This window comes from Pristiophorus japonicus, chromosome 2 (assembly GCF_044704955.1).
Source record: "Pristiophorus japonicus isolate sPriJap1 chromosome 2, sPriJap1.hap1, whole genome shotgun sequence".
Classification (NCBI taxonomy): Eukaryota; Metazoa; Chordata; class Chondrichthyes; family Pristiophoridae; genus Pristiophorus; species Pristiophorus japonicus.
Window position 1 is genome coordinate 246,501,862 of NC_091978.1, and position 23,910 is coordinate 246,525,771.

The 23,910-nt window shown below is 44.0% G+C and overlaps 1 protein-coding gene across 1 annotated transcript in view; it reads left to right on the top strand.

Annotated features, from left to right (window-relative positions):
- The window catches only part of sec24d (SEC24 homolog D, COPII coat complex component), a 339,975-nt gene that overhangs the window by 208,578 nt on the left and 107,487 nt on the right, over positions 1 to 23,910 (top strand). The window contains exon 9 of the mRNA XM_070864059.1: positions 12,762 to 12,900. Coding sequence (XP_070720160.1) covers positions 12,762 to 12,900 — 139 coding nt within the window. The remainder of the gene's footprint in view (positions 1 to 12,761; positions 12,901 to 23,910) is intronic.

Consider the following 23,910-nt stretch of genomic DNA (forward strand, 5'->3'; position numbering starts at 1 on the left):
TCTCTGCCCATATTCTTTGGTAGACGGGGGGCGGTGTTGGACTTGCCTCGACCACCCCAGGTCAATTGGTCCAAACACGCCTCCACTTCGTGGATCAAGGCAGCTTGGGCGTCCACCGAGAACCTCTTCACCTTCTTCCTCATCCTTCCTTTGCCTCAGCCTCAACCTCGACCATTAATTGTTCTTCCATTTTTTGATGGTTGGTTGTTTATATTTATATTATTAATATCTTTTTTGAGCTAAATAAGTCTTCAAAATATGTAAGTTCTCTCTCTCTCTTTCTCTTTATTCTAAATAGGCTGCTCCACGATTTCTCCTCTCCCTCTCTCTCTGTACCCCGCCCTTCCTCAACTGCGCATGCGTGGGCTGATCCCTGACCCCCCCGAAATGCGGGTTAAAAAAAACCGCGCATGTGCAAAAAAAGAAAAAAACGCGCATGCGCAGTACGGCCATTGCAGCTGAAGCCGGCCTTACACGAGGGATGATACCGCCCATTGACGCACACTACCGCCATCGCTACCGCCGGAAGAAAAAAGGCAAAACTAGCATCTTTTCATTTCGGTGGTAATCGTGCAGTATTGATAACGCGATAACGTCATACCATCCGATTACCACCGCGATACGGGTGATAGCAGCAGAAAATGCAAAGTCCAGCCCATAGAATCATAGAATGGTTACAACACAGAAGGAGGCCATTTGGCCCGTCGAGCCTGAGCCGGCTCTCTGCAAGAACACATCAGCTAGTCCAGCTCCTCCACCCTTTTCCTGTAGCCTTGCAATTTTTTTTCCTTCAGGTACTTATCCAATTCCCTTTTGAAAGCCATGATTGAGTCTACCTCCACCACCCTTTCAGGCAGTGCATTCCAGATCCTAACCAACCGCTGCTTAAACCTATTTTCCTCATGTTCTTTTGCCAATCTGTGTCCTCAGTTTCCCTATCCTTCCACCAATGAGAACAGTTTCTATCTACTCTGTCTAGACCCCTCATGATTTTAAACACCTCTATCAAATCTCGTCTCAACTATTTTGTTGAACCTATGAATCAAGTGCCCCCTTATTAAAGGGGCTTTAGAACCGACAAATTAACCAATAAAACTTTTTAAACAATAAATGGTCAAATTAAAATTTGGTTGCCGCAAATCTCCTCTCAACCTCCTCTGCTCTAAGTAGAACAACCCTAACTTCTCTAGTCTATCCACATAACTGAAGACCCTCATCCCTGGAACAATTATTGTAAATCTTTTCTGCACCCTCAAAAGCCTTCACATCCTTCCTAAAGTGTGGTGCCCAGAATTGATTTTGTTCATGGGATCTGAGAGGATTTGCGAGTCCAAAACATAGCAAGTGTGTATGGCTATATTCCATGCATAACTAATTGATTGAAGGAATATATTGACAATTAATTTGTACTTTTTGCCCTCTTCTACTAGATCATGTAAAGCACTTCTCCAAATATTTTAAGCTTTCTCTTACATTTAGACATTGTAACATCTCAGCACACTAACCATTCTGTGCCTGAAAACGGCCTAAACAAAATTCTAGGCATGCCATGTTGTGTGCCTTAGTGCAATAGCTGTGGAAAATACAGCAGTTCTTGAGCCATAACATGCATGTACTTCATTATATTTCAAAGATCTTCTTTTGCTTCATAATGTCATGAGGGAATGTATTTTGAAGCTTTGCTTGCCCTTAAAAGGACACACTATTAATCACTGTACTTGTTTGGTAGTAATGTGAGGAAAGTTGTATTTATGGATTGAATTATAAAAAATAGCAAATGGAGGTTGGAATATAATGTGCCCAGTATTTCTGGTCCCCAGTGTTAGTAACAGGAGTAAACCTTTTTTATTATCCTACTTTTATGGTCAGAGAATTTTCAGTCTATTTTCATATTATGTACATGTAACAATATTTTTAAATTGCTTACAAAATATGCCACCGCATTCTTTTTTATTGAAGAAGTAAAAGTAAATTAAAATGTTACTGGAGACTTAGTGAGACTAAGCAGAAAGGAAGCAAGTCCCTGATTAACAAACCCCTTTATCAGATTGTACTAGCCTTTAAAAGTAAAGCAATACGTGGGACATTAGACCAATCATCCAACACTCAACAACCGTACCAGTTCAGTGATGGCCTTGATCTTTGGATATCTGTGGTAACAGTCATTACAGCACAAAAAGGATAGCTTCTGAAGTTTTGTCAGTAGATTTGTCATATTTGTGAAACTAATAAGTTTTCCATCACTAAATGATGCATATTTGAGAAGTCAGTTTACGGGTTCTGTGAATTGTCCAGTGTTTGTTTTCTCACAGCTCACAGACACTTCACAATTAAAGCTGACCTTTTTGAACAATTCAGTCTCTTTCTGATGTGCTTGTATGCAGAATGTTAATGAATTATTGGCACCAAGAAATAAGATTTACCTTATTTCTTTAAAGTCAAAATATTTTTGAAGTCTTCCTGAGAATATTCATTTTTGTGACTTAATAAAAATGTTTACTATTTGGACAAAAACACTTGGGTCTGAGAGATCGATGCTAAATTCAATTTTATTTGAGACCTTGCTTCTGGTGCATAATCTGAACATAGCAATATATAGCTTTAAATAGGAGTCTTTAAAAGAATTATTGCTGAAGTCCCTTCTATCTTTCTCTCTATCTATATATTCACCTATATAGGCATGCACCTACATTAATAGAAAAAGGGTGCCTGATTATTAGCCTACATCTACAAAAATTCTAGATCAACATAAATAATTTTTAGCAGTGCATTACAACATTTTAGCTCTGCCTGTTGAGCAGCAAAGTACACACTCTAGATGTGGACAACACATAGACAAGACTGCGAGCCAACCTAAGGGCATTTTGTCTTATGTGATTCACTGTGCACTGGTAGTGCTCAGACCTTTACATCGGTTTCTTCTGAGCTTACTTTGTTAAGTGTTTGGTATTTAGCATTCACTGTCATTGGTCTAAGGCTATCTCATAACATTCTATCTCCATGTCCTCTGTTACAACAAATTTGTCCTCTATTTGTGAGGAGGACACAAAAAATCTGCAAAAGGACATAGACAGGCTAATTGAGTGGGCAAAAATTTGGCAGATGAAGTATAATGTTGGAAAGTGTGAGGTCATGTACTTTGGCAAAAAAAAAATCAAAGAGCAAGTTATTATTTAAATGGCGAAAGATTGCAAAGTGCCGCAGTACAGCGGGACCTGGGGGTATTTGTGCATGAAACGCAAAAGGATAGTATGCAGGTACAGCAAGTGACCAGGAAGGCCAATGGTATCTTGGCTTTTATTGCAAAGGGAATGGAGTATAAAAGCAGAGAAGTCTTGCTACAGCTATACAAGGTACTGGTGAAGCCATACCTGGAATACTGTGTGCAGTTTTGGTTTCCATATTTATAAAAGGATATACTTGCTTTGGAGGCAGTTCAGAGAAGGTTCACTAGGTTGATTCCGGGGATGAGGGGGTTGACATATGAGGAAAGGTTGAGTAAGTTGGGCTTCTACTCATTGGAATTCAGAAGAATGAGAGGTGATCTTATCGAAACGTATAAGATTATGAGGGGGCTTGACAAGGTGGATGCAGAGAGGATGTTTCCACTGATGGGGGAGACTAGAACTAGAGGGCATAATCTTAGAATAAGGGGCCGCCCATTTAAAACAGAGATGAGGAGAAATTTCTTCTCTCAGAGTGTTGTAATCTGTGGAATTCGCTGCCTCAGAGACCTGTGGAAGCTGGGACATTGAATAAATTTACGACAGAAATAGACAGTTCCTTAATCGATAAGGGGATAAGGGATTATGGGGAGCAGGTGGGGAAGTGGAGCTGAGTCCATGATCAGATCAGCCATGATCTTATTGAATGGCAGAGCAGGCTCGAGGGGCCGTATGGCCTACTCCTGTTCCTATTTCGTATGTTCTTATAACCTTCTGTACACACCACATGTGGCAGCATCTAAGTACCTGTGTTTACCTTCTTAGCCCTCTTAATATGTGTGCAGTATGTCTTGTCAGATGATATCAAGTCTATGAAAAAACCTTACCCAATCCCGAAATTTAACACCTGGAAAATTTAAACTCATATTTCAATATTACTTTTAATTGGTACTGTTATTCACTTTGAGAATCAAAAAAATAATAGAATGTAAGAAATTAATCTCATTGTAAAATAAGAGAAATAAGAGGGTGCCACTTGAATTTATAAAATAACTTTCAACAAGATGCATGAACTTGGGAACTAATGATAATAAAGAACAATTATCAAATCAATTAGAAATAAAATCTAATTAAAAAAATTATGGGGTCAAAAATTCTCGGCCATTCCAATGCCCTCCCACCACAATTCTGAATATGGAGGGTACCAACCATATGCAAGAGACTCAGTAAGTTGTTGGAAAGGGTAAAACCTCCTCCCGCAACTTACAAGACTAACTGAGTAGGAGGGATGTGGCTTGCCGGTTCCCAGGGTATGGAGTTCCTGCATCTTTAATCCTCAGTGGAATCCAATGCAAGATTGGCAGCGGTACACCAAGTGAGATCAGGTGTACTAGGCTGCCAAAGGATGGAAGTGGGGCCCAGCGAGGATCATGGCCTAGACCCCTAGAAATAAAAGGCAATAAGTTTTGTTTCAAATATCTGTACACTTTCTTCTTCCTTCTGTCTCCTCCTCCTCCTCATCCTGTCGCTGGTTTGTCATAACTTGCAGATTCTTTGACAATGAGCATCGTAGTTGTGCTGCTAATGGCATCTGTGCCTCTCATTGGCATGGAAATCAAGAGGCCTCCTCCTAACCCTGTGAACTTTGGCGGGATCTCTGCCAGAAGTCTCAGGCGGGGACACGTCTGGAACTTTAACAGCTGCCAGCCATGGTACGTTGTCAGAAATATGGCTAATATAGCACAAAATGAGAATAGAATGTAGAACATAAGGAATCGTTGTCTAATTCTAGTACACGCTGAAGAAAATGGCACAGATCTGTTCTTTTATTGGGGCTGAATTTGCAGCCTCTGCAGGTGCGTACGAGGTGCGCAACCTTTCGTAGGGGCTGCGCATGTGGCAGGTTTAGACATGTGCTAAAACCCAAAACTTGTGATCTCTTGACAGACCGTATAAATCCGAAGGAAATGGGCTTGGGCGGGCAGAGAGTTGGGATTATTTGCCCAACTCCTGCCCAGCAAATGCCCGTGAAATTGTTATGCCTGGCAAAAGCAGGCGTAAGGTTTGCTTTTACCAGTGTAAGAATTTAAAAAAACATAAACATAAAATGTTTTCATTCACTTATACATTAAAAACCCTGTACAATAAGGTAAGTTTATTTTTAGCTCCGTTAAGACATGTAAATTTATTTTTCAGAAATAAAAGTTTTGTTTTAAATATTTAATTAAATGCCATTTTAATTAATTTTAAATATGTAATTTTTTAAAAATATATTTGATGTGTGGAGGTATCTTTTATGTGACCCCCATTCATACTTATGGGCATTCCGTATATACGAAATCCCCACAAGTATGAATGGAGATTCCCTTCTTTGATTGATTGGGCAAGCCCACGTGATCCCAGGGGCGCTTGCGAACCGCATGCGCCCCTGGGATACTTGGGCCTCTACGCAGGCCTACGCAAAGTCCCAGGGCGCAAGTCTCCAAACCTCCTGAACTCCAGGTAAGTTCTTAGATTTTTTGCAGATCAGAGGCATCCGCCGGCAGAAGCCTCCGACTGCAAATTCAGCCCCATTATGTCTGGATTGGATACAAAAATGCTAATATGGACCCCCAGACTAGTATAGAAACATAAAACAGATTGATTTGTTAGATTCACTTTGATGTACTCTTTATTTGTTCTGTAATTGATAGCAATAGATATACATTTTCTTCCTAAATGGAACATGCTCCAGTATTGCCTGACCTCTCGCCACCCTTCCCCCCAAAAAAACAAAAGTGGGGGAGGGAAACATTATGATTCAGTCATTATTTTGAGCAATAAGACAAAATTATTGATAGTTCGAGTGCAGAGATAGAGGTACTGATGGAATTAAAAATAAGGAGAGATATAAAACGGGCTTCCAACTGGCAGTGGGACAACTGAGTTCTCAAGCCACCAGTGCAGGTGATCTGTAAGAAATTGCCTCCAACACTGAGGTAAGTCCTCATCCAGGATAAAAAAGTGGTGAATGTAATTTTGTAGTAGCTGCATAGCATCAACAGCAGATTCGGCATTAAGGAAACCAACTCTCCAACAGACTGCTTTCATTGATATAAATGTGGCATCACACTATCAGTCCAATACACCCACTGGATTTACACCAACTTTAAACAGCAACGTAATCGCGTAACATCCTTATACCATTTCAGATGCAGTCTCCTGTTTTGCAATGCAGATCAATGCATGAACAGATGCCAGTTACTACAAAATTTAATTCATATGGTATCATAACCACTGGAACCATGCTTCTTCCAGACTCACCTGCATTATTTTCAACTCTGACTTGATTGCTGTTGCAGGCAATATAAATCGGGTAGAATGGCACTTAATGACATAGGGCTCAATTTTCCCCAAAGCTGTTTTTTGGTGTACTTGAAGAGTTCCGCCCATTTTTTTTTGGCTCAAGTATGGCAAAAAAAAATGATCCAAGTTTCCATGTTTGAATTCTTCATTTTGGCGTCACTTAGCCTGTCGTTTAGTTTTGGGGATGGAGCCCAAGATTTGTGCCAAAAAGATCGGGTTGCCACGGTAACCAGGGATACAATGCGGACTGAGGCTGGAAAGTGAAACATACAGCCAGCTCACCGCAACCTGCACAAGCACATTACAGCAACTTACCAAGCACATTAAACATTGCAGCAACTTACCTCCATTAAATTATTAAAGTGTAATGACAAAAGTCTATCATCCCCCCCTCCCAATGCCGGTCCCGGTCCCCACACCTATCTCAGGCCGAATGGCCTCCCGATCCCCGCACCTATCCCTGGCCGAATGGCCTCCCGATGCCGGTCCACGTTCCTATTCCTGGCCGAATGGCCTCCCAATGCCGGTCCATGCTCCTATCCCTGGCCGAATGGCCTCCGGATGCCGTTCCCGCACCTATCCCTGGCTGAATGGCCTCCCGGTCCCGGTCCCCGCATCTATCCCAGGCCGAACGGCCTCCTCCCTTCCGGTCCCTGCACCTAACTATGCTTGAAAGACTTCTCCCCCTCTCTCCCACTCTCACCTTTCTGCTGCTGCTGTCTGGGCATCTGCTGTGCTCATTTACTCACCTAAGCCGATTTTCTTAACTCACCAGAAGGTTTTTCCATAGAGACCACATAAAACATCATAAGAGGAATTGGAGTAAATCAAAGCTGGCCAAACTTGCTTAAATGGCTAAAATTGGCGCGGGTGGCAGGTCACGCCTCATGACACAAAAAAAAACTAACTTAAAAAATTGTAACTAACTGAGTTACGCTGGCGCACATTGATTGAGGAAACTTGCATTTTTTAACTTATGCCAAAAAAAGCGGCGCGCGCCAAAAAAATGGCACAAATCACTGGGGAAAATTGAGCCCATAATTTGGATAACTGTATAGGATCAATTTGCGAGGCAGTCCTCCTGGTGCGGAGCTGCACTCAGTGGGAGCCCATATTGGGGAATTGGGTGCAGAATTAATGTGCTCAATTTGCAGCACTCCCAGTTTTCTGGTCATTAAAATCAATCATGTGAGAATTGTGAGCATTGCAAATTTGGGCATGCCCATCACTGGAACCGATTCTCCGATCCATATTCCATGTTGAGTGAGACTCTGTGCAGGAGTCCCTCCTTGCAAAATTTACTCATATGTAAACTGAAAGAAATAACATTGTACTTAGAACATTACAGACCTACCTAAAAATGACAAATATCATATTTGTAGTAATGCAACCATTTAAATTTAATAGAAAATAGTTAGTAGTAAAAATTTAAATGTACTTATAAAATATATTATGCAAGTATTTTTATTGTGTTCCAAGAGTTTTTTTATAGCAAGTTGTAGGTTGTTCTTATATCACTTTGATCATTCACAAGTGTTGAAATGATTACTCTAATGTGTGAGAAAAATCTCAGTGGTCGTGCCCTGACATGACAATATTAGTGACCAATTATTGGAGCACATGTGGTAACAGTAGAACTAACAGCAGCTTTTTGTTACTGGGGGGAAGATTCCAAGGGTCGACACATCTGGTAATTTTACCAATAAATTGAAAAGGTCACATAAATTATTCTTCCCCCATAAGGCAAGATTTGATAAGAATTGAACTATAATTACTAGATTAAATCACATCGCAATACACAGGAGAACAAAGATGCAGGATTGCATTTCAGTTTTAAAGAGAATCAGTGGTAACACTCAGCATTTCAGTTATAGGTCCAACACCACCTCCAGTGTACCAGCGCAGCCTTTGGCCACCTGAAGAAGAGAGTGTTCGAAGATCAGGACCTCAAATCTGCTACCAAGCTCAGGGCTGTAGTGATACCTGTCCTTCTGTATGGCTCAGAGATGTGGACCATGTACAGTAGACACCTCAAGTCGCTGGAGAGATACTACCAACAATGTCTCCGCAAGATCCTGCAAATCCCCTGGAAAGACAAGACGCACCAACGTTAGCGTTCTCGATCAGGCCAACATCCCCAGCATTGAAGTACTGACCACACTTGATCAGCTTCACATGCCAGACACGAGACTCGCTAAGCAAGCATTCTACTCGGAACTACTACACGTGGGCACAGGAAACGTTTGAAGGACACCCTCAAAGCCTCCTTGATAAAATGCACTGACACCTGGGAGTCCCTGGCCAAAGACCACCCTAAGTGGAGGAAGACCATCCGGGAGGGCACTGAGCACCTCGAGTCTCATCGCCAGGAGCTTGCAGAAAACAAGCGCAGGCAGCGGAAGGAGCGTGCGGCAAACCAGTCCCACCCACCCTTTCCTTCAATGACTGTCCCACCTGTGACAGAGACTGTAATTCATGTATTGGACTGTTCGGACACTTAAGAACTCACTTTTAGAGTGGAAGCAAGTCTTTCTCGATTTCGAGGGACTGCCTATAATGATGATATAGTTATGGTACATGAAACAGCTTGCAGTGCAAACCTGTAGCAAATGGGGTAAATCTGTTCAACACCAGTTCACTGGATATATTCAAGAGGGAGTTAGATATGGCTCTTATGGTTAAGGGGATCAAGGGGTATGGAGAGAAAGCAGGAAAGGGGTACTGAAGGAATGATCAGCCATGATCTTATTGAATGGCGGTGCAGGCTCGAAGGGCCGAATGGCCTAGTCCTGCAGCTAGTTTTCTATGTTTCTATGTTATAAAAGCTGCAAAGAGTGATAACCAAGTGAACAGTATATATCTGGGTTGAGCCAATGTTGAATGATTTGAATGTATGGGTCAGAACAGTTATATAACTTGTGCTTTTTTAATAGTTCAGTTAGGTAGGAAATATTTGTATTTTGTTTTCTTTTTATGATTTGGATTTATGAGAACATTGGACAATTAGAATACTAAGCTGCTTCATTTGATTTCCTAATGAATAATCATCATTTGACTGCTGTTTGTAAACACCAATGATAGAGCCGTTATCTAAAAAAAAACTTTCAAAAATTCCAAGGTATATGGATCAGCAGGTTGGCTACAGGTTAACTTGTTTATGCAAGCCGAGAGTAGCTGAAAGGTAACCAATGACTGCTTTGGCATTCTTAGCTCACAGCAGGTTAGGTATATCGCCACTTGGGAAATCTACCCTAATAAGGGATCAGTGTGTTTTTCTGATCAGAATTTGATGTGTGTCTTCTAAGAACCTATTCTAATGCTCTTTCTAGGTATTTCTTCATTGGAAGAAGTAAGTGAGCTGGTTGGGCTCTGGATGTGAGTAAGAGCTTCTTGGGTTTGTGGTTGCCTTGTATCTCCTCAAGTGAAGTCATGAAATGGCCCTTCAGCTGGTCCTGCCATGTCTAATGCTGCTTGGCTAGTCCTGTCCATTTTCTCTCATTTGAGTGGTGGCTGGTGGGGCTAAATATTTAATTGATTAGCTTCTTATAGCAAAGTGTCTTCTTTGCCCAAACTGTACAGCATTAAAAAAGCTGATTTAGGAAAGACCGACCCAGATGCAAGCAGTAGTACTGAACTAAACAACTGAAAGCCTATTGGGGAAATTAGTCAATTGATTTGATTATTCCATGCCCATCCCTACTGGTCCCAGCAAATGTGGCGTTACCCTGAGAGACAGCAGCCTTATCTATACCCAGTCCAGTAATACCCTGCTGCTGGGCACTTCCTCACCATGTCCACTAATCTGCATGGGATCAGACTTCTGGACAGCAATGAGAGGATTCTTTCATTGTGGGCTCAACTACAGAAGCATATGGAGTTGTCATGCAGTCTATGATTTACTACGGTTCTGATGAACTGTCATGCACCACTGCATAGATGTGGGTAATGGACTTCTCGATAGTCGCTACCAAATTTTGCATGTTATTTTGGACAGTCTCAAACATAGGCTTAGTGAAGCCCAAATTCCTAGCAGTTGAGGAAGGATCCTATTCTCCCACTGCCATCACCACATGTTTCAAATCACTTGTGTTCAATGATTCATCCAATGCTCCTCCTCAAGCTGACAATCTATGTCCCTTGGGGTGGATTAATATGCATGTTACATCCTTAAAAAAAGACAGCAACGAAAGATCCACCTTTTAGAGATCTTTGCCCCCTGCATTAATTCTGCTTCAAGTGCTGCTCTTTAATTATATAATCAATGCATTTTAATGCATTCATTGTAAACTTCCTGTTGCAAACTAGAGATCAGTCAATAAAATAAAATCTTGTGTTGTGATGGTGCTTTATTTGTCAATTTGGAACAATGTAATTCCAACATTTTCAAGATTACTGAAGGAACTTATTTTGACCATGAACCATCTGGCCACAACTACAGACATTTCAGTCATCAGTGGTTGCAGTGGAGCCTTGCCAAGATTTAGCATAACAAGTCTATTTAAGAGAATCGCTGACAATTCTGTATACTTTTCCTCAGTTTGACATTTGTTAAACCTTTATCCTTCGGTTAGCCTGAACATTTGGCCACAGTGTTATGCGATATTTTGCCTGACATCAATACAATACTTGTTGTATTGCGCTGACTGTTTCACAGAAATCAGCAGTTTCTTATGGCACTGAGATTGTCCAGTAAATATATAATTGAAATGATAGATATATATGTTTTTGAAGTATAACTGCCCAGTAATTTATAATATGTTCTTATTAGCAGTTTGTAAAAGCTGCTGAGATTGCACAAGCTTCCTGGTTCGATCCACGATGTGTGCTAAACTGGTTGATCTCAGCAGTAAGGACACTACAATTAGCCTCGGGGTCACTGGAAAAAGGAGTGGAAAATCAGCTGAGAGTCCACTGTTGATCATTATTCAGCAAGCTCTGCTGCAAATGAATGTGTGTGCACATTGGGTGAGGACAGAATTGGCTCGGCTATGATGCCCCCTGCAGGTCAATAGTCCGCCAACATTTATTGTCATTACACAAACGACTAGATTAGAATACTGGAGGTAACCACGGCCCATAGAGCCATACCTCAGCAAAAATCAATGTATTCAGGAGGGGAGAGGAAACATAGAAAATAGGTGCAGGAGCAGGCCATTCAGCCCTTCTAGCCTGCATGAAAAAATATTGAGCACAAATAATAGAAATGGCACAGATATAGGCATAGTTTGCATACATGTTTGCTTACTTGAGGTTTTTTGTTTTTATTTGTTTATTCAGTGGCCATCCTAATGACAGTTTGTAACACATGGAAAAAGCTCTGAATTGCTTTGTTATAAATCTCACCAGTCATCCCATCTGTTTTATACCGTAATGTAAATCTGAAAACCAAATATTTTGAAGTCTGGATGCCTAACTTTTAATGTGATGTGAGAACTGTGAGTTCTACTACTAATAGTTTAATTTACAATAAATCTGAAGAAAAAAACAGTTCATATAGGGGAATATTTCCTCTGTGGGCTGTGTGTAATGAAATGGTAAACCACTTTATAAAGAATAGGTTGATTATTTCACAACAAAAAGGGGTCAGAGGAAATCTTCTCCTCATCACCCGTCTCCGCCCTTGCCTCAGCTCATCTGTTGCTGAAGCCCTCATCCATGCCCTTGTTACCTCTAGACTTGACTATTCCAATGCTCTCCTGACTGGCCTCCCACATTCTACCCTATGTAAAATAGAGGTGGTCCAAAACTCAGCTGCCCATGTCCTAACTCGCACCAGGTCCCGCTCACCCATTACCCCTGTGCTCGCTGACCTACATTGGCTCCCGGTTAAGCAACGCCTCGATTTCAAAATTCTCATCCTTATTTTCAAATCCCTCCATGGCCTCGCCCTTCCCTATCTCTGTAATCTCTTTCATCCCCACAACCACCTGAGATGTCTGCACTCCTCTAATTCTGCCCTCTTAAGCATCCCTGATTATAATCGCTCAACCATTGGTCGCCGTGCCTTCTGTTGCTTAGGCCCCAAGCTCTGGAATTCCCTGCCTAAACTTCTCTGCCTCTCTACCTCTCTTTCCTCCTTAAAACCTACCCCTGTGTCCAAGCTTTTGGTCATCTGCGCTAATTTCTACTTGTGAAGCGCCTTGGGACGTTTCACTACGTTAAAGGTATTATATAAATACAAGTTGTTGTTGTCATATTTATATCTGTTTGATTTAAACATTTCCAATTTAATAATGCTTTTCAATTTAACAGGCACCACTCTGCGTTGTAAGCCATGGAGAGACTGGACCTATTCGCTGTAACAGGTGTAAAGCCTATATGTGTCCATTGATGCAGTTCATCGAAGGCGGACGGAAGTACCAATGTGGATTCTGCAACTGTGTTAATGAAGGTTACTAATTCAATTTATTGTCTCTTGCCTTACAAACCTTAAAGAAAGACTTGCATTTATATAGCGGCTTTCACGACCACCGGATGTCCCAAAGCGCTTTACTACCAATTAAGTACTTTTGAAATGTAGCCACTGTTGTAATGAAGGAAAATGTTAATCTGTTCAGACACAGTGACATATCTAATACAACATATATTTTTGGCTCCCTTATGAATAGAGAAAATTAAACATCCTTTTGATGACATGCCCCTTATTATAGCAATTTTTATGCAACTCTCAACAGCAATTATCATAGATTGAGTGGCCTGAAAAATTGTTTGGTCCATTTTTAAGTGCAGAATAGATGACAGGCATGCGCCAGAAGCCTAAACCTCACTTGAAATTCAGCCTCGTTCTTCATCAGCATATTCTACAAGCTGCGGATGCCAATCAGGCATCCAGAAGCATCTCGTTCTGTTTGGCCAGGACTAACTTGGCTGGCAGCCTCGCCGGCAGTAACACTCAATACGTCGTAGGAAGGGAGGAGGAATACAGGATGAGGGCAATTGTGGGCCATCAGCCGCCTTCAGGAGTACTGTGTAGCCTGGAGGAGCAGTTCAATTCTGCAGTTAAATTCTGACTAACCTCACCCTCTGTTTACTTAACAACAATTAGACTTTGTGGTCTTAAAAGGAATTGTTTCTCCTTAATAGTAAAATAATTAAATACTGCTTCATCTGCCTTACTATATGCAACACCACAGCAGATCTGTTACTTTTCTAATAGATTGAATTGGTTTGTGTTTCAATCGAGGCAAAGGCTTGTATTCTGAAAGCTTGCAATGTACCAATAGGCAGTTCTTTTTCTGGTATATTTAGAAACTAATTTTAAGTTGCCTTTCAGTGAAAAAAAATCATGGGTTGGTTTCCACAAACTGATCAGGTACACAAGAACATAAGAAAAAGGAGCAGGAGTAGGCCACCTGGCCCCTCGAGTTTTGTTCCGCCATTTAATAAGGTCATGGACTCAGCTCCACTTCCATGCCCGCTCCCCATAACGTTTTATTCCCTTATCGCTCAAAATTCTGTATATCTCCGCCTTAAATATATTCAATGACCCAGAGGCCAAAATTCACCGTCCCATTCTACCGCAGAGTTTGGGCGTTCGACCAAAAAAAATCAATCGGCCGCTGTGGTCGCGGACTTTTCACTCCCTAAGCTACATTCAGCTCGGCGGGGGGGGGGGGGGGTGGGGTGGGGGGAGGAGAGGGTGGTTTCAGCGGTGCTCACTTCTGCCGGAAACGGCGGGGTGAAACCAGAGTAAAGGAGAAGATTCATGTGGTGAAGGAAGCAGTAGCCGGGCCACTGGAAAATGGCCACCACCTGTATTTTCAGCTATTAAAAGGAAGGACTTCTTCAGGCAGTGCCGCCGCCAGGTATTCGAGTTGGTGCTCGAATGCAACATCGCTGGAGTGTTGCTGGGATCGGGGCCCTTTGGCAGGAAAATAATATCATTAAGTTTTGATTTGAATTTAAAGTGTAATAAGTTGTAATGATTGTTTTTGCTTCATTAAACCTGCTGACTGTTTAATGGAGGCCTGTAGGCCTCATTGTGGGCTGCTTGGTAGGGTTCACCCTCAGAATGGCAGGAGTGTTGGGAGGGCGACACCTCGTATACCTAGTCAGACACAGGGCAGCACACAGGAGAAGGTGGTGCCGTCAGCACCGTGCAGAGAAGCAGCGGGCAAGGGAAGCAGCAGCTATGGCTGCAGAACTGAGAGAAGGGCGTGCGTACGTGCACAGACCTGTAGCTAGAGAGGGTGGCCAGGAGGGAGATGGCATCAGGAAGAGTGTGAGGGATGCTGCCCTCCTCATCAAATACTGGGAGAGGAGCCTTTCCAGTAAGAGCCTCCACAGGAACCCGAGAATGAGGGGGACCAGGGAGATGGCCAGCAGGCAGCTGCCAGAGGAGGTGGCCAATACAGATGTGGGGAAAGGAGGCCATACCCTCAAAGGGTCTACAGACCTCAGTTCTCCTTCCCCCAGCTCACTGATAAGCAATGCCTGCGAAGGTTACGATTTTGGACGGAAGTACTGAGGGAGCTCTGCACTGTCCTGCGAGAAGATCTGCAGCCTCAAACATGCCTCAGGACTGCCCTCACCATGGAGACTATTGTGTCTGTAAGCACTCTAGTAATGACTCCATGAGGCAAGGTATTGCACTTGAACTGTGGTGACCTTAGTCCATTTATTATAGCTCCTGAGTGAGGGTACATCATGGTGAGCTCCCTTTTATACCTGGTTACCTGTCGTGTACAGGTGACCCCTAGGTCTCCACCAGTTGCACCCTCTGGTGGTACAAGCATAGTGCATACAGTGTGAAGGTACATCCAGTAGTCTTATGTAACTGTACATTGAGTGTACAGGGAGTATACTTATATTATACATACACAACATCACTCTCCCCTAAGTCTTGTGCCACTGACCTTTGCATTGTGTGCTCTGGCTCTAGGCTTGAGTGCCCAAAGCCCTTACACCTTGTCTATGCTTTGGCTTGGCTCTCTCCCTGTTGACCCCCAAGTCCTTATTGCCACAACATTGAGAAATGGTCAGCTGTGGACTCTTAGAGGTTGCAGTGGGGGTTGAGTGGGTTCTGGGTATAATCCATGCGTGTCCATGGCTACATACATCCATTCCCCCCCCCCCCGCCCCCCCAGCATACATAGACTATGTGTGTGGCTCAACACCTGCATGTGCAAACCTGTACAGAAGGAAAGAATAAAGAAAAGGAACATAGGATTAATTACATCACTGTTTGGTTTTTGCAGTAGTGGAACAAGTACATTTTACAAGTAAGGTACATACATAGTATTACAGTCTTGCCCCTGTAGGTGCAGTTGGGTGAGGACGCTAGTTCCAGAGTGCCCGGACTGTATCCAGGTTGTCTGATGGTGGCGCTGCACCCCCTGCCAGCTGGGTGGACTCGGATCGCTCACCTTAGTTGAGTCTCAGGGCCTTTGCTGTTGCCTAGTGGTGGGCAGAGCCACAAGAGTGTGTGGCCTTCCTGTCCTCCTTTGAGGGCTGCAGTGTCTCCCTGCTGCCCTTCAGCGGTAGTGGGAGCCTGGTCATCCCAGGTCCCATTTGGAGGGCTGGAGGATGCTAGCCTCTTGCTCCCAGTACTGGCCCTGGTGGCCAGAGAGGTAGAGCCGATCTGGCCTTTGCCGTCCACTGATCGCTGGCCCTGCAGCTGGTATGCTCCCTCTGTGTGTGGCCATGCTCCCTGGGGCATCACATTGGTCCCAGAGGTGCAGGCTACATGATCGGGTGGCCTGCTAGACCTGGGTGCTTCCGACGGGAGGTTGCACTTGGTTTTGTCGGCGTACATGTAGAACCCGGTATCACACACCATTTCTTCATTTATTGTCATAATACATTGGCTCCGACCACAATCGCCCGACTCGATATGGTTAGTTACATTTACATATTTGCATTTGCCAATTACATCTTTTACATGTGTATTACCGGCATAGCTGTATAAAGAGTGGAACTGTCCCTTTAATTGTGATGGGTTGCCGGTCTCCTTTAAGAGGGCCTTGCAATCTTTACCCAATCCGGTTCGCTGCTCGGCATCACGTGTTGCTCCCTCAATGCTACCCTTCGTTTCTGGCCGCCGCCATCTTTACTTCAGGCGCTTCACCTCGTGGTGCGGGTGCCATCTTTCTCTCCACGAGGTAGGCTGCGGTGATCCTTTTCTCCCCAGGTTCTGCCACGGAAACAAGGAAGTTACATCTGTACCGATTTTCATCCTCCGGAGTCCACTGGAGCCTGGAAGGTGAGGTCGGGTCGTTTGGGCTGGATCATCTCGCGGTTGGGTTGAGAGGTCTGTGTCATCTACATGCAGTCGAGTTGGGCGGTTGGTTTTTCAGGTGTTGTGCTGGATCCAAATTTGGGGCCGTGTAGGACATCGATCTCTGGAGGCTGGAAGATTTCCCAGCTCCGATGGATTTGTTTCATCCATCTTCTTCCTAGCAGCATTGACCATCACCAGCAATGATCCACAAAGGTAACTTGTGCATCGCGCTGCCATGGGACACCTGGACATCCACGCTACCAATGACTGGGATGGTGTCGTTTGTGTAGGTGAGCAGCTTCACTTGGATCGGGATCATTTTAGATTGTTCGATTGGATTGACCCAAAGTTTCTCAAAGGCCGCCTGAATCATCAGTGACTGGCTCTCCCCTGTGTCCACCTCCATCGTGACTGGAACACCGTTGATTTCAACTTCCATTTTCAACGGAGAGCTCTTGGTGGAGCAGGTAAAAACTCCGTACACCTCTTTGTGGGGCTGAGCTGCCTCATGGACTCTCTTCATCGTCGCTGGAGTCCGGCTGATCGGCCAACTCTTCATCGACTCGGTGAGTACAATTTCTCTTGCACATTCGCTGAAGGTGGCCTTTCGTGTTACAGCCTTTGCAAGTATAGTCTTTGTAGCGGCACTGGTGGGCTCTGTGATTTCCTCCACAGCGCCAGCATGGGGTTAGCCAGTTGGCCCCATGTGGCTGACTCAGGGTTGCGGGAGTCGGGGTTCTGTTCTCTCTACCCTGAGAGAGACTGCTTGCAGCAGCCTTGCTTCTGAAAGGTGCCAGGCGGTTCACAGTACTTGCTGGGTTAGAGACCTGGGAGTGAGTCATCCGCTTGGAATCACAGGCCGAGTTCATGAACGCCTGGCTGACGTTAATTGCCTTCTGCAGGGTGACTGTAGTATCCGCAGAGAGCAACTTGTGGAGAAGGCCCTCGTGGCCGATTCCAATAACAAAGATGTCCCGCAGCGCTTCGGTGAGGTGGTCGCCAAAATCACACGGTGCAGCCAATCGTCTGAGGTCTGCAGCATATTTCGCGATTTCTTGACCTTCGGGCCGCCGATGTGTGTAGAACTGATGTCTGGCTGTGAGGATGCTCTCTTTGGGTTTGGGCTGTTCCTGCATTATCGTTACGAGCTCCACGTATGTTTTGGTTGCTGTCTTCTCTGGGACTAGCAAGTCCCTGACGAGGCCATAGACGGTGGGCCCACAACTCTGAGCAGGATAGCTCTGCACTTATCAGCCAGCGAGGTCGGTATGTCTTCCGCCAGGTCGTTCGCAATGAAAAAGTGTTTGAGCCTTTCCACAAAAAGCCTCCCAATCTTCCCCATCAGCGAATTGTTGAAAGTTGCCAAGGTTAGTCATTTTACGCGTGGAAATTCGTAATCTCATCGCCAGTTATTGTGTCTGTAAGCATTCTAGTAATGACTCCATGAGGCAAGGCATTGCACTTGAACTGTGGTGACCTTAGTCCATTTATTATAGCTCCTGAGTGAGGGTACAGCATGGTGAGCTCCCTTTTATACCTGGTTACCTGTCGTGTAAGGTGACCCCTAGGTCTCCACCAGTTACACCCTCTGGTGGTACAAGCATAGTGCATACAGTGTGAAGGTACATCCAGTAGTCTTATGTAACTGTACATTGAGTGTACAGGGTATATATTTATGATATACATACACAACAGACACCAAGGTCACCATCGCCTTGAATTTTTACGCCATGGGGTCTTTCTAGTCTGCCACTACAGACATTGGCAACGTCTCCCAATTCTCAGCACATCGGTGCATCCGGCAGATCCCAGATGCACTGTACAGGAGATGGGTCCAGTACATCTCCTTCCCGATGACAAGGGACAAACAGGTGGAATGACAAGCCGGATTTGCCCGAATGGCAGGCTTCCCGAGGGTGCAGGGTGCCACTGACTGCACACACGTTGGGCTGTGGGCGTCACATCATCACCCCGAGATCTTTGTGAACCACAAAGGCTTCCACTCTCTGAATGTGCAGCTCATGTGTGACCACCAGCGTCGCATTCTGGCAGTTGATGCGAGGTACCCAGGCAGCAGCAATGATTTGTTCATTCTGCGCCAGTCCAGTGTGCCCGCCATTTTCACTGGCCCGAATCAGGATTGCGGTTGGCTGCTTGGGGACAAGGGATATCCCCTATCCACTTGGTTGCTCACTGTCCTGCGGAACCCCAGGACAGCAGCAGAGCATGCATACAATGCTGCTCATTGTGCCACCAGGCACATCATCGAGCAGTGCATAGGCATCCTTAAGCAGAGGTTCCGGTGCCTGGATCGCTCTGGTGGCACCTTGCAGTACTCTCCTCAATGGGTCTCCATAATCCTCGTGGTCTGCTGCATGCTGCATAACCTGGCCATCATGAGGGGACAGCCGCTAGAGGTCGAGCCAGCAGTACCACCTGAGGAAGAGGAGGAGGAGGGGCAAAATGAGGAGGAAGGGGAGGAGGAGAATCCCTGTCGTGCCAAAGCTAGGAGGTGTCGTCCCCATCGCAACCCTGCAAGGGGTGTGCAGCTGCGTCTCATAGCTGCTCGCTTCAGATAATCCCATCCACACATGACCCTTCAGCTCCCACTTTCAATGGCCATCGCAATGAGTGCCTTAACGCAGAATTGCCCACTCCCAGATGAAACACCTGGCCAGATACCAGATATACGTGCCAAAAAAAAAGATGTATCCAATTATCCAAATCACTGCAAAAACAGACCATAAAGAACAATATAATAATACTGTTATAATTCTTTACCCCTGTACAGCTCACTATAATACCTGTCACACATGAATACCCTAACACTACGCCTAACTGTCATCCCTGTAGCTGCATCATGGGTCCGGGAAGGCTGCTGTGGTTGTTATGTGGGAGCTACAGATGTCCTTCCAGGATGCCCACGGAACACCACTAAGCCTGGAAGGGCCGGGTGCAGACTGGCCAGCACCCTCTTGGGAGGGTGCATCCTCACATATATGGAGCTGCCTGACACCTCCCCTGCAATCACCCTTCATGCATTATGCACTGCTTGTCTGCCAGGTCCCCCCACATCAGGAAACAGTATTCTTCTTCTGTCCTCCACACCATCCATCAGTGTCTCCAGCTCCATATCAGTGAACCTGTTGGCTCTCCTTGCATCTCTTACACAGCCATTCTTCCAGACTCGGTCCCCCCTAAGGGTCTTGCTGCAAACTCTGGCCTTTAAAAAGGCCTTTAAAAAGGCCAGGGAGTAGCTGGCTCACTAAAAACCCTTACTTGCATGCTGAATTTCTCAGTGGTGATAATTCTCAAATGAAGGTAGCCACACCACTGAAAAATCCACTTTGGAAGGATTCATTAGCGCTGGAAACCATTTGTTCATTTTTGGAGCTGAATATGGGATGGCCTAGCCACGAAAAAATTTTGGTGCTAATGGCCACAAAAAGGTGGGGAGAGCACCAACTTTCCAGTGGTACTGAATTTCGGGCCCCCTGCCTCAACAGCTCTCTGGGGCAGAGAATTCCATAGATGGAACCTGATTTTCTTGTTTTATTTGATAGCTAAAGTTCCCATCAATTTCTCCACTAGCGTTACTGCATTCCCTCAGATGAAATCAAACCATATTTGTTCAAAGAAAGATCAGCATAGTGTGTGAGCTGGGATTAAGTGGTTTAAAGTGGTTGGCTATTTTCCGAGCGTGTTGCCAGAACTGTTTGACTGGAGCATTTTACTTTTAAATTGGATTTTATTCAGTTAGATCATAATGATCCTTTCCCTTATAAAGTAAGCAAGTTTGGGATGGCCAATAAATGCTAGCCTTGCCAGTGACACTCACATTCCGGTGAATGAATTTTTAAAAAACCCTGAATCTTAAAATCTTCCTCTTTCCTCCCCACAAATTCTAGGGCAAATATACTGTTCCATCCATGGTAATCAGTGAAACTACTGGTGTGTTTTTAAAATCATGGAGTGTGGTTGGAGTACACCATCAGGCAGCCAGTTGAAACAGTGATTTACTTGTACTTCTTTCAATTTAGTTTACCGTATTCGCTGTTCACAATGTGGTCTCCTCTACATTGGGGAGACCAAGCGTAGATTGGGTGACCGCTTTCCGGAGCACCTCCGTTCAGTCCATAAGCGTGACCTTGAGCTTCTGGTCGCCTGTCACTTTAATTCCCGCTCTGACATCTCCGTCCTCGGTCTCCTACACTGTTCCAATGAAGTTCAACACAAGCTCAAGGAACTTTTGTTCAGGCACTTTACAGCCTTCTGGACTTAACATCGAGTTCAACAATTTCATTTTTGGCTCCCTTTCCCCGCCGCGCACCTCCCTGCCCCCCCCACACCGATCTTATGGTTTTTTTTCTCTTTATCTCCAATGGCAGCTGGTAATTATTCCGTCATTCACATCATATCTAGACTAACCTTTTTCTAATTTTTGCCATTACCATTCAATTCGGCCCATCATCCCGTTTGTCTCCCTAATCTCTCCTGTCTTCCACTCTATCACAGACCTTCCCTTTTGTTCCTTCTTCTCCTCCCCCTTTCAGTGCTCCTTAAGAATCTGTTCTTTCCGAAAATCCACCTGTTCCGACGAAGGGTCACAGACCCGAAACGTTAACTCTGCTTCTCTTCACAGATGCTGCTTGACCCGCTGAGATTTCCAGCATTTTCTGTTTTTATTTCAGGCTCCAGCATCTGCATATTTTGCTTTTGTTGCAGAGGATTATTGCAGTTTACATTGTGATGTAACTATAGTTAATTACTGTATTTAACAGACATGCTATAATAGGATTAGCATAAATATATATATATATATATAAATATATATATAAAAAAAATCACGATTCATGTATGAATTTGAATATTTGATTTGTGTTTAAGCTGCATTTGTAGAAAATAAGGCTAACTGGAAATTCCACGGAGCTCTTCTGGATCAGCTGTTTTCAGTTCTTCACATGATTCTCTGGGGGTTCTCAGAACACCCCAATGTAATTTCAGGTTTGGTATATTTTCCAGTTTTAGTGTTGAAGCAGTAGAATTGGACAATAGCAAGCTTTGCGTTTGCCAGCTTCCCATAAACTTCCAATCTCTAGCAAACTAGTGGCTTTATAGTGAGCTGCTAGTTAGTGGGAGCTTCGTGCGTGGAAATTGGGAACTTGTGTGCTGCTGCAGCTTTTAAATGATGGAAGCTGCTATTTAATAGCCTTGTTATCATTTCCAGGGGTGGGGTTTCTGCCAATCTCTTGCCGATGTTATGACAAGACCGTTGGGACCCCATGGAATTTCAACCCCATTGTATTTCAGGTTGACCATAAAATATTGATGGAGCTAAGTCCAGATTGCTGGAGAATGTCATAGAACACCTCCCTTTGTAGAGGCTTTGCTGGTGGAACTTCTCTAAGAAGTCCAGGGTCTCGAGGGAACACTCCCCACAGGAGGATATGGCACAAAGGGTGAGCACAGTTCAACATCTAGAAGAGCTAGAAGCAGTAAAGCTGACAACTTAAGGCTAGCCAGCACCTCCCTATACCAAGTGGATAAGCAAAGATAGGCCACACAGAGTTTTCTCTCAAGCTGTTAAACTTTGAAGAGGCTGCACAATACAACCTTACAGCTCTTTTATAGCTGCACATACATACCCATACGGCAGCGGGGCACACTTTCCATCTGCAACTTAAAACTGGAACTATTCTGACTTGTGAAGGTAAGCCCACAGAACAAACTTCCAACAAAACTTAGCTGCATGATGTATGTTACTTTACTTTGTTGGGATGTAAGCTGGGCATTTGAATGTCACTATGTGCTCATCAAACTTCCAAAAAACTCAATTCTGCGGCCTGGTTTTATTGCGGGGCAGGATCAGTGCGTGGGGAGGGTGGTGGTTATGGGGGGCAGGCTGAGCAATATGCTGAGGCCTGGAGAGATTTTAGCTTCTGGTCTTATTTGCATACGCAAGATTGGACTTCCGCCCGAACCTGCCAGGAATCGCTATTCAGCCGTTAAGTTGCATCTCTAATGACCATGTGGAATAGAAAGCATAACTTATCTTTGTATCTGGGCAATGCAGCTTTACTGTAAACTTCCAAAAACTGTTGGTTAGTCGAAATCTTATACTGTATATGCAGCTGTACTAGTCTCAAACCGATTAGTGATAATGGCCCTGAATTTGCAGTCGGAGGCGTATCTCCGGAGTATGCTTCCAACCCGCGAAATATTTCCAAACTTACCTCCTGGCTCCACAGCTGAGGATGGTTCGGATCCTGGGCCTCCAGGCATAAAGTCCCAGGGATCCCAGGTCGGCAGGCCTGGTCCTCTAATGAGAAAGGAGGATTCCACTTACGAACTGAATCCTCATAAACCCTAATGGAATCCCAAAATAACTAAACAATTTAAACAATTGCAATAAAAGTAAATGTTCTCATTTTCAAATGTAATTAAAAATCCCTTCAATACAGCAAATACAATAAAAATGAGATTTTTTGAGAAATGATTTTAAACATTTTAATTCGGGCCAAAATTTGCATAAATCATTTTTAAGTGTGCAGCATTTTTTATTTTAACATTTTTTATTTAAGATTTACACTGGTGAAAGCAGTCCCTACAGTAGATCTGTCAAGGTATACCATGACAGATCGCAAGTTCCGGGTTTTCACACATGCGCAGTGCATGCGGAAACCCGAAACTTGTGGGGCCTTTCAGAAGGCTTACGATGGCGTACGCTGAGCGACGCCATCATCGGGACCGCAAAATCCGGGTCAGTGTTGTGTCACTGTGTGGTGTGATGCAGGCTTTCACCTATGATGATTTATATATATATATATATATATATACACACCGTAAAAATCACAAAATGCAAAAAGAAATGTAAATAAAGCATTGAGGCGGTAGAATTTTTTGTTGTATTAATTCAACCATTCTTTCACCATCTGGTAGCAACTATTTAGATTTCCCAACAGATTTTCTTCACATGGCATTTAACGACCTCACTTTTCTGCAATTTCTTTCTCATTGCAATTCTCCTTCTTATTGATATCTGTCAACTCACATTATTTTGATATTTCTCTCCCAGCTTCACTTCCCTCTCTATCTCATATCCCTGATTAGGCTGTATCGTTATCCATAGTTCTGCCTGTTTCTAACTCTCATTCTTGTTTTGCTACTGTTTTTTGGCCTCTA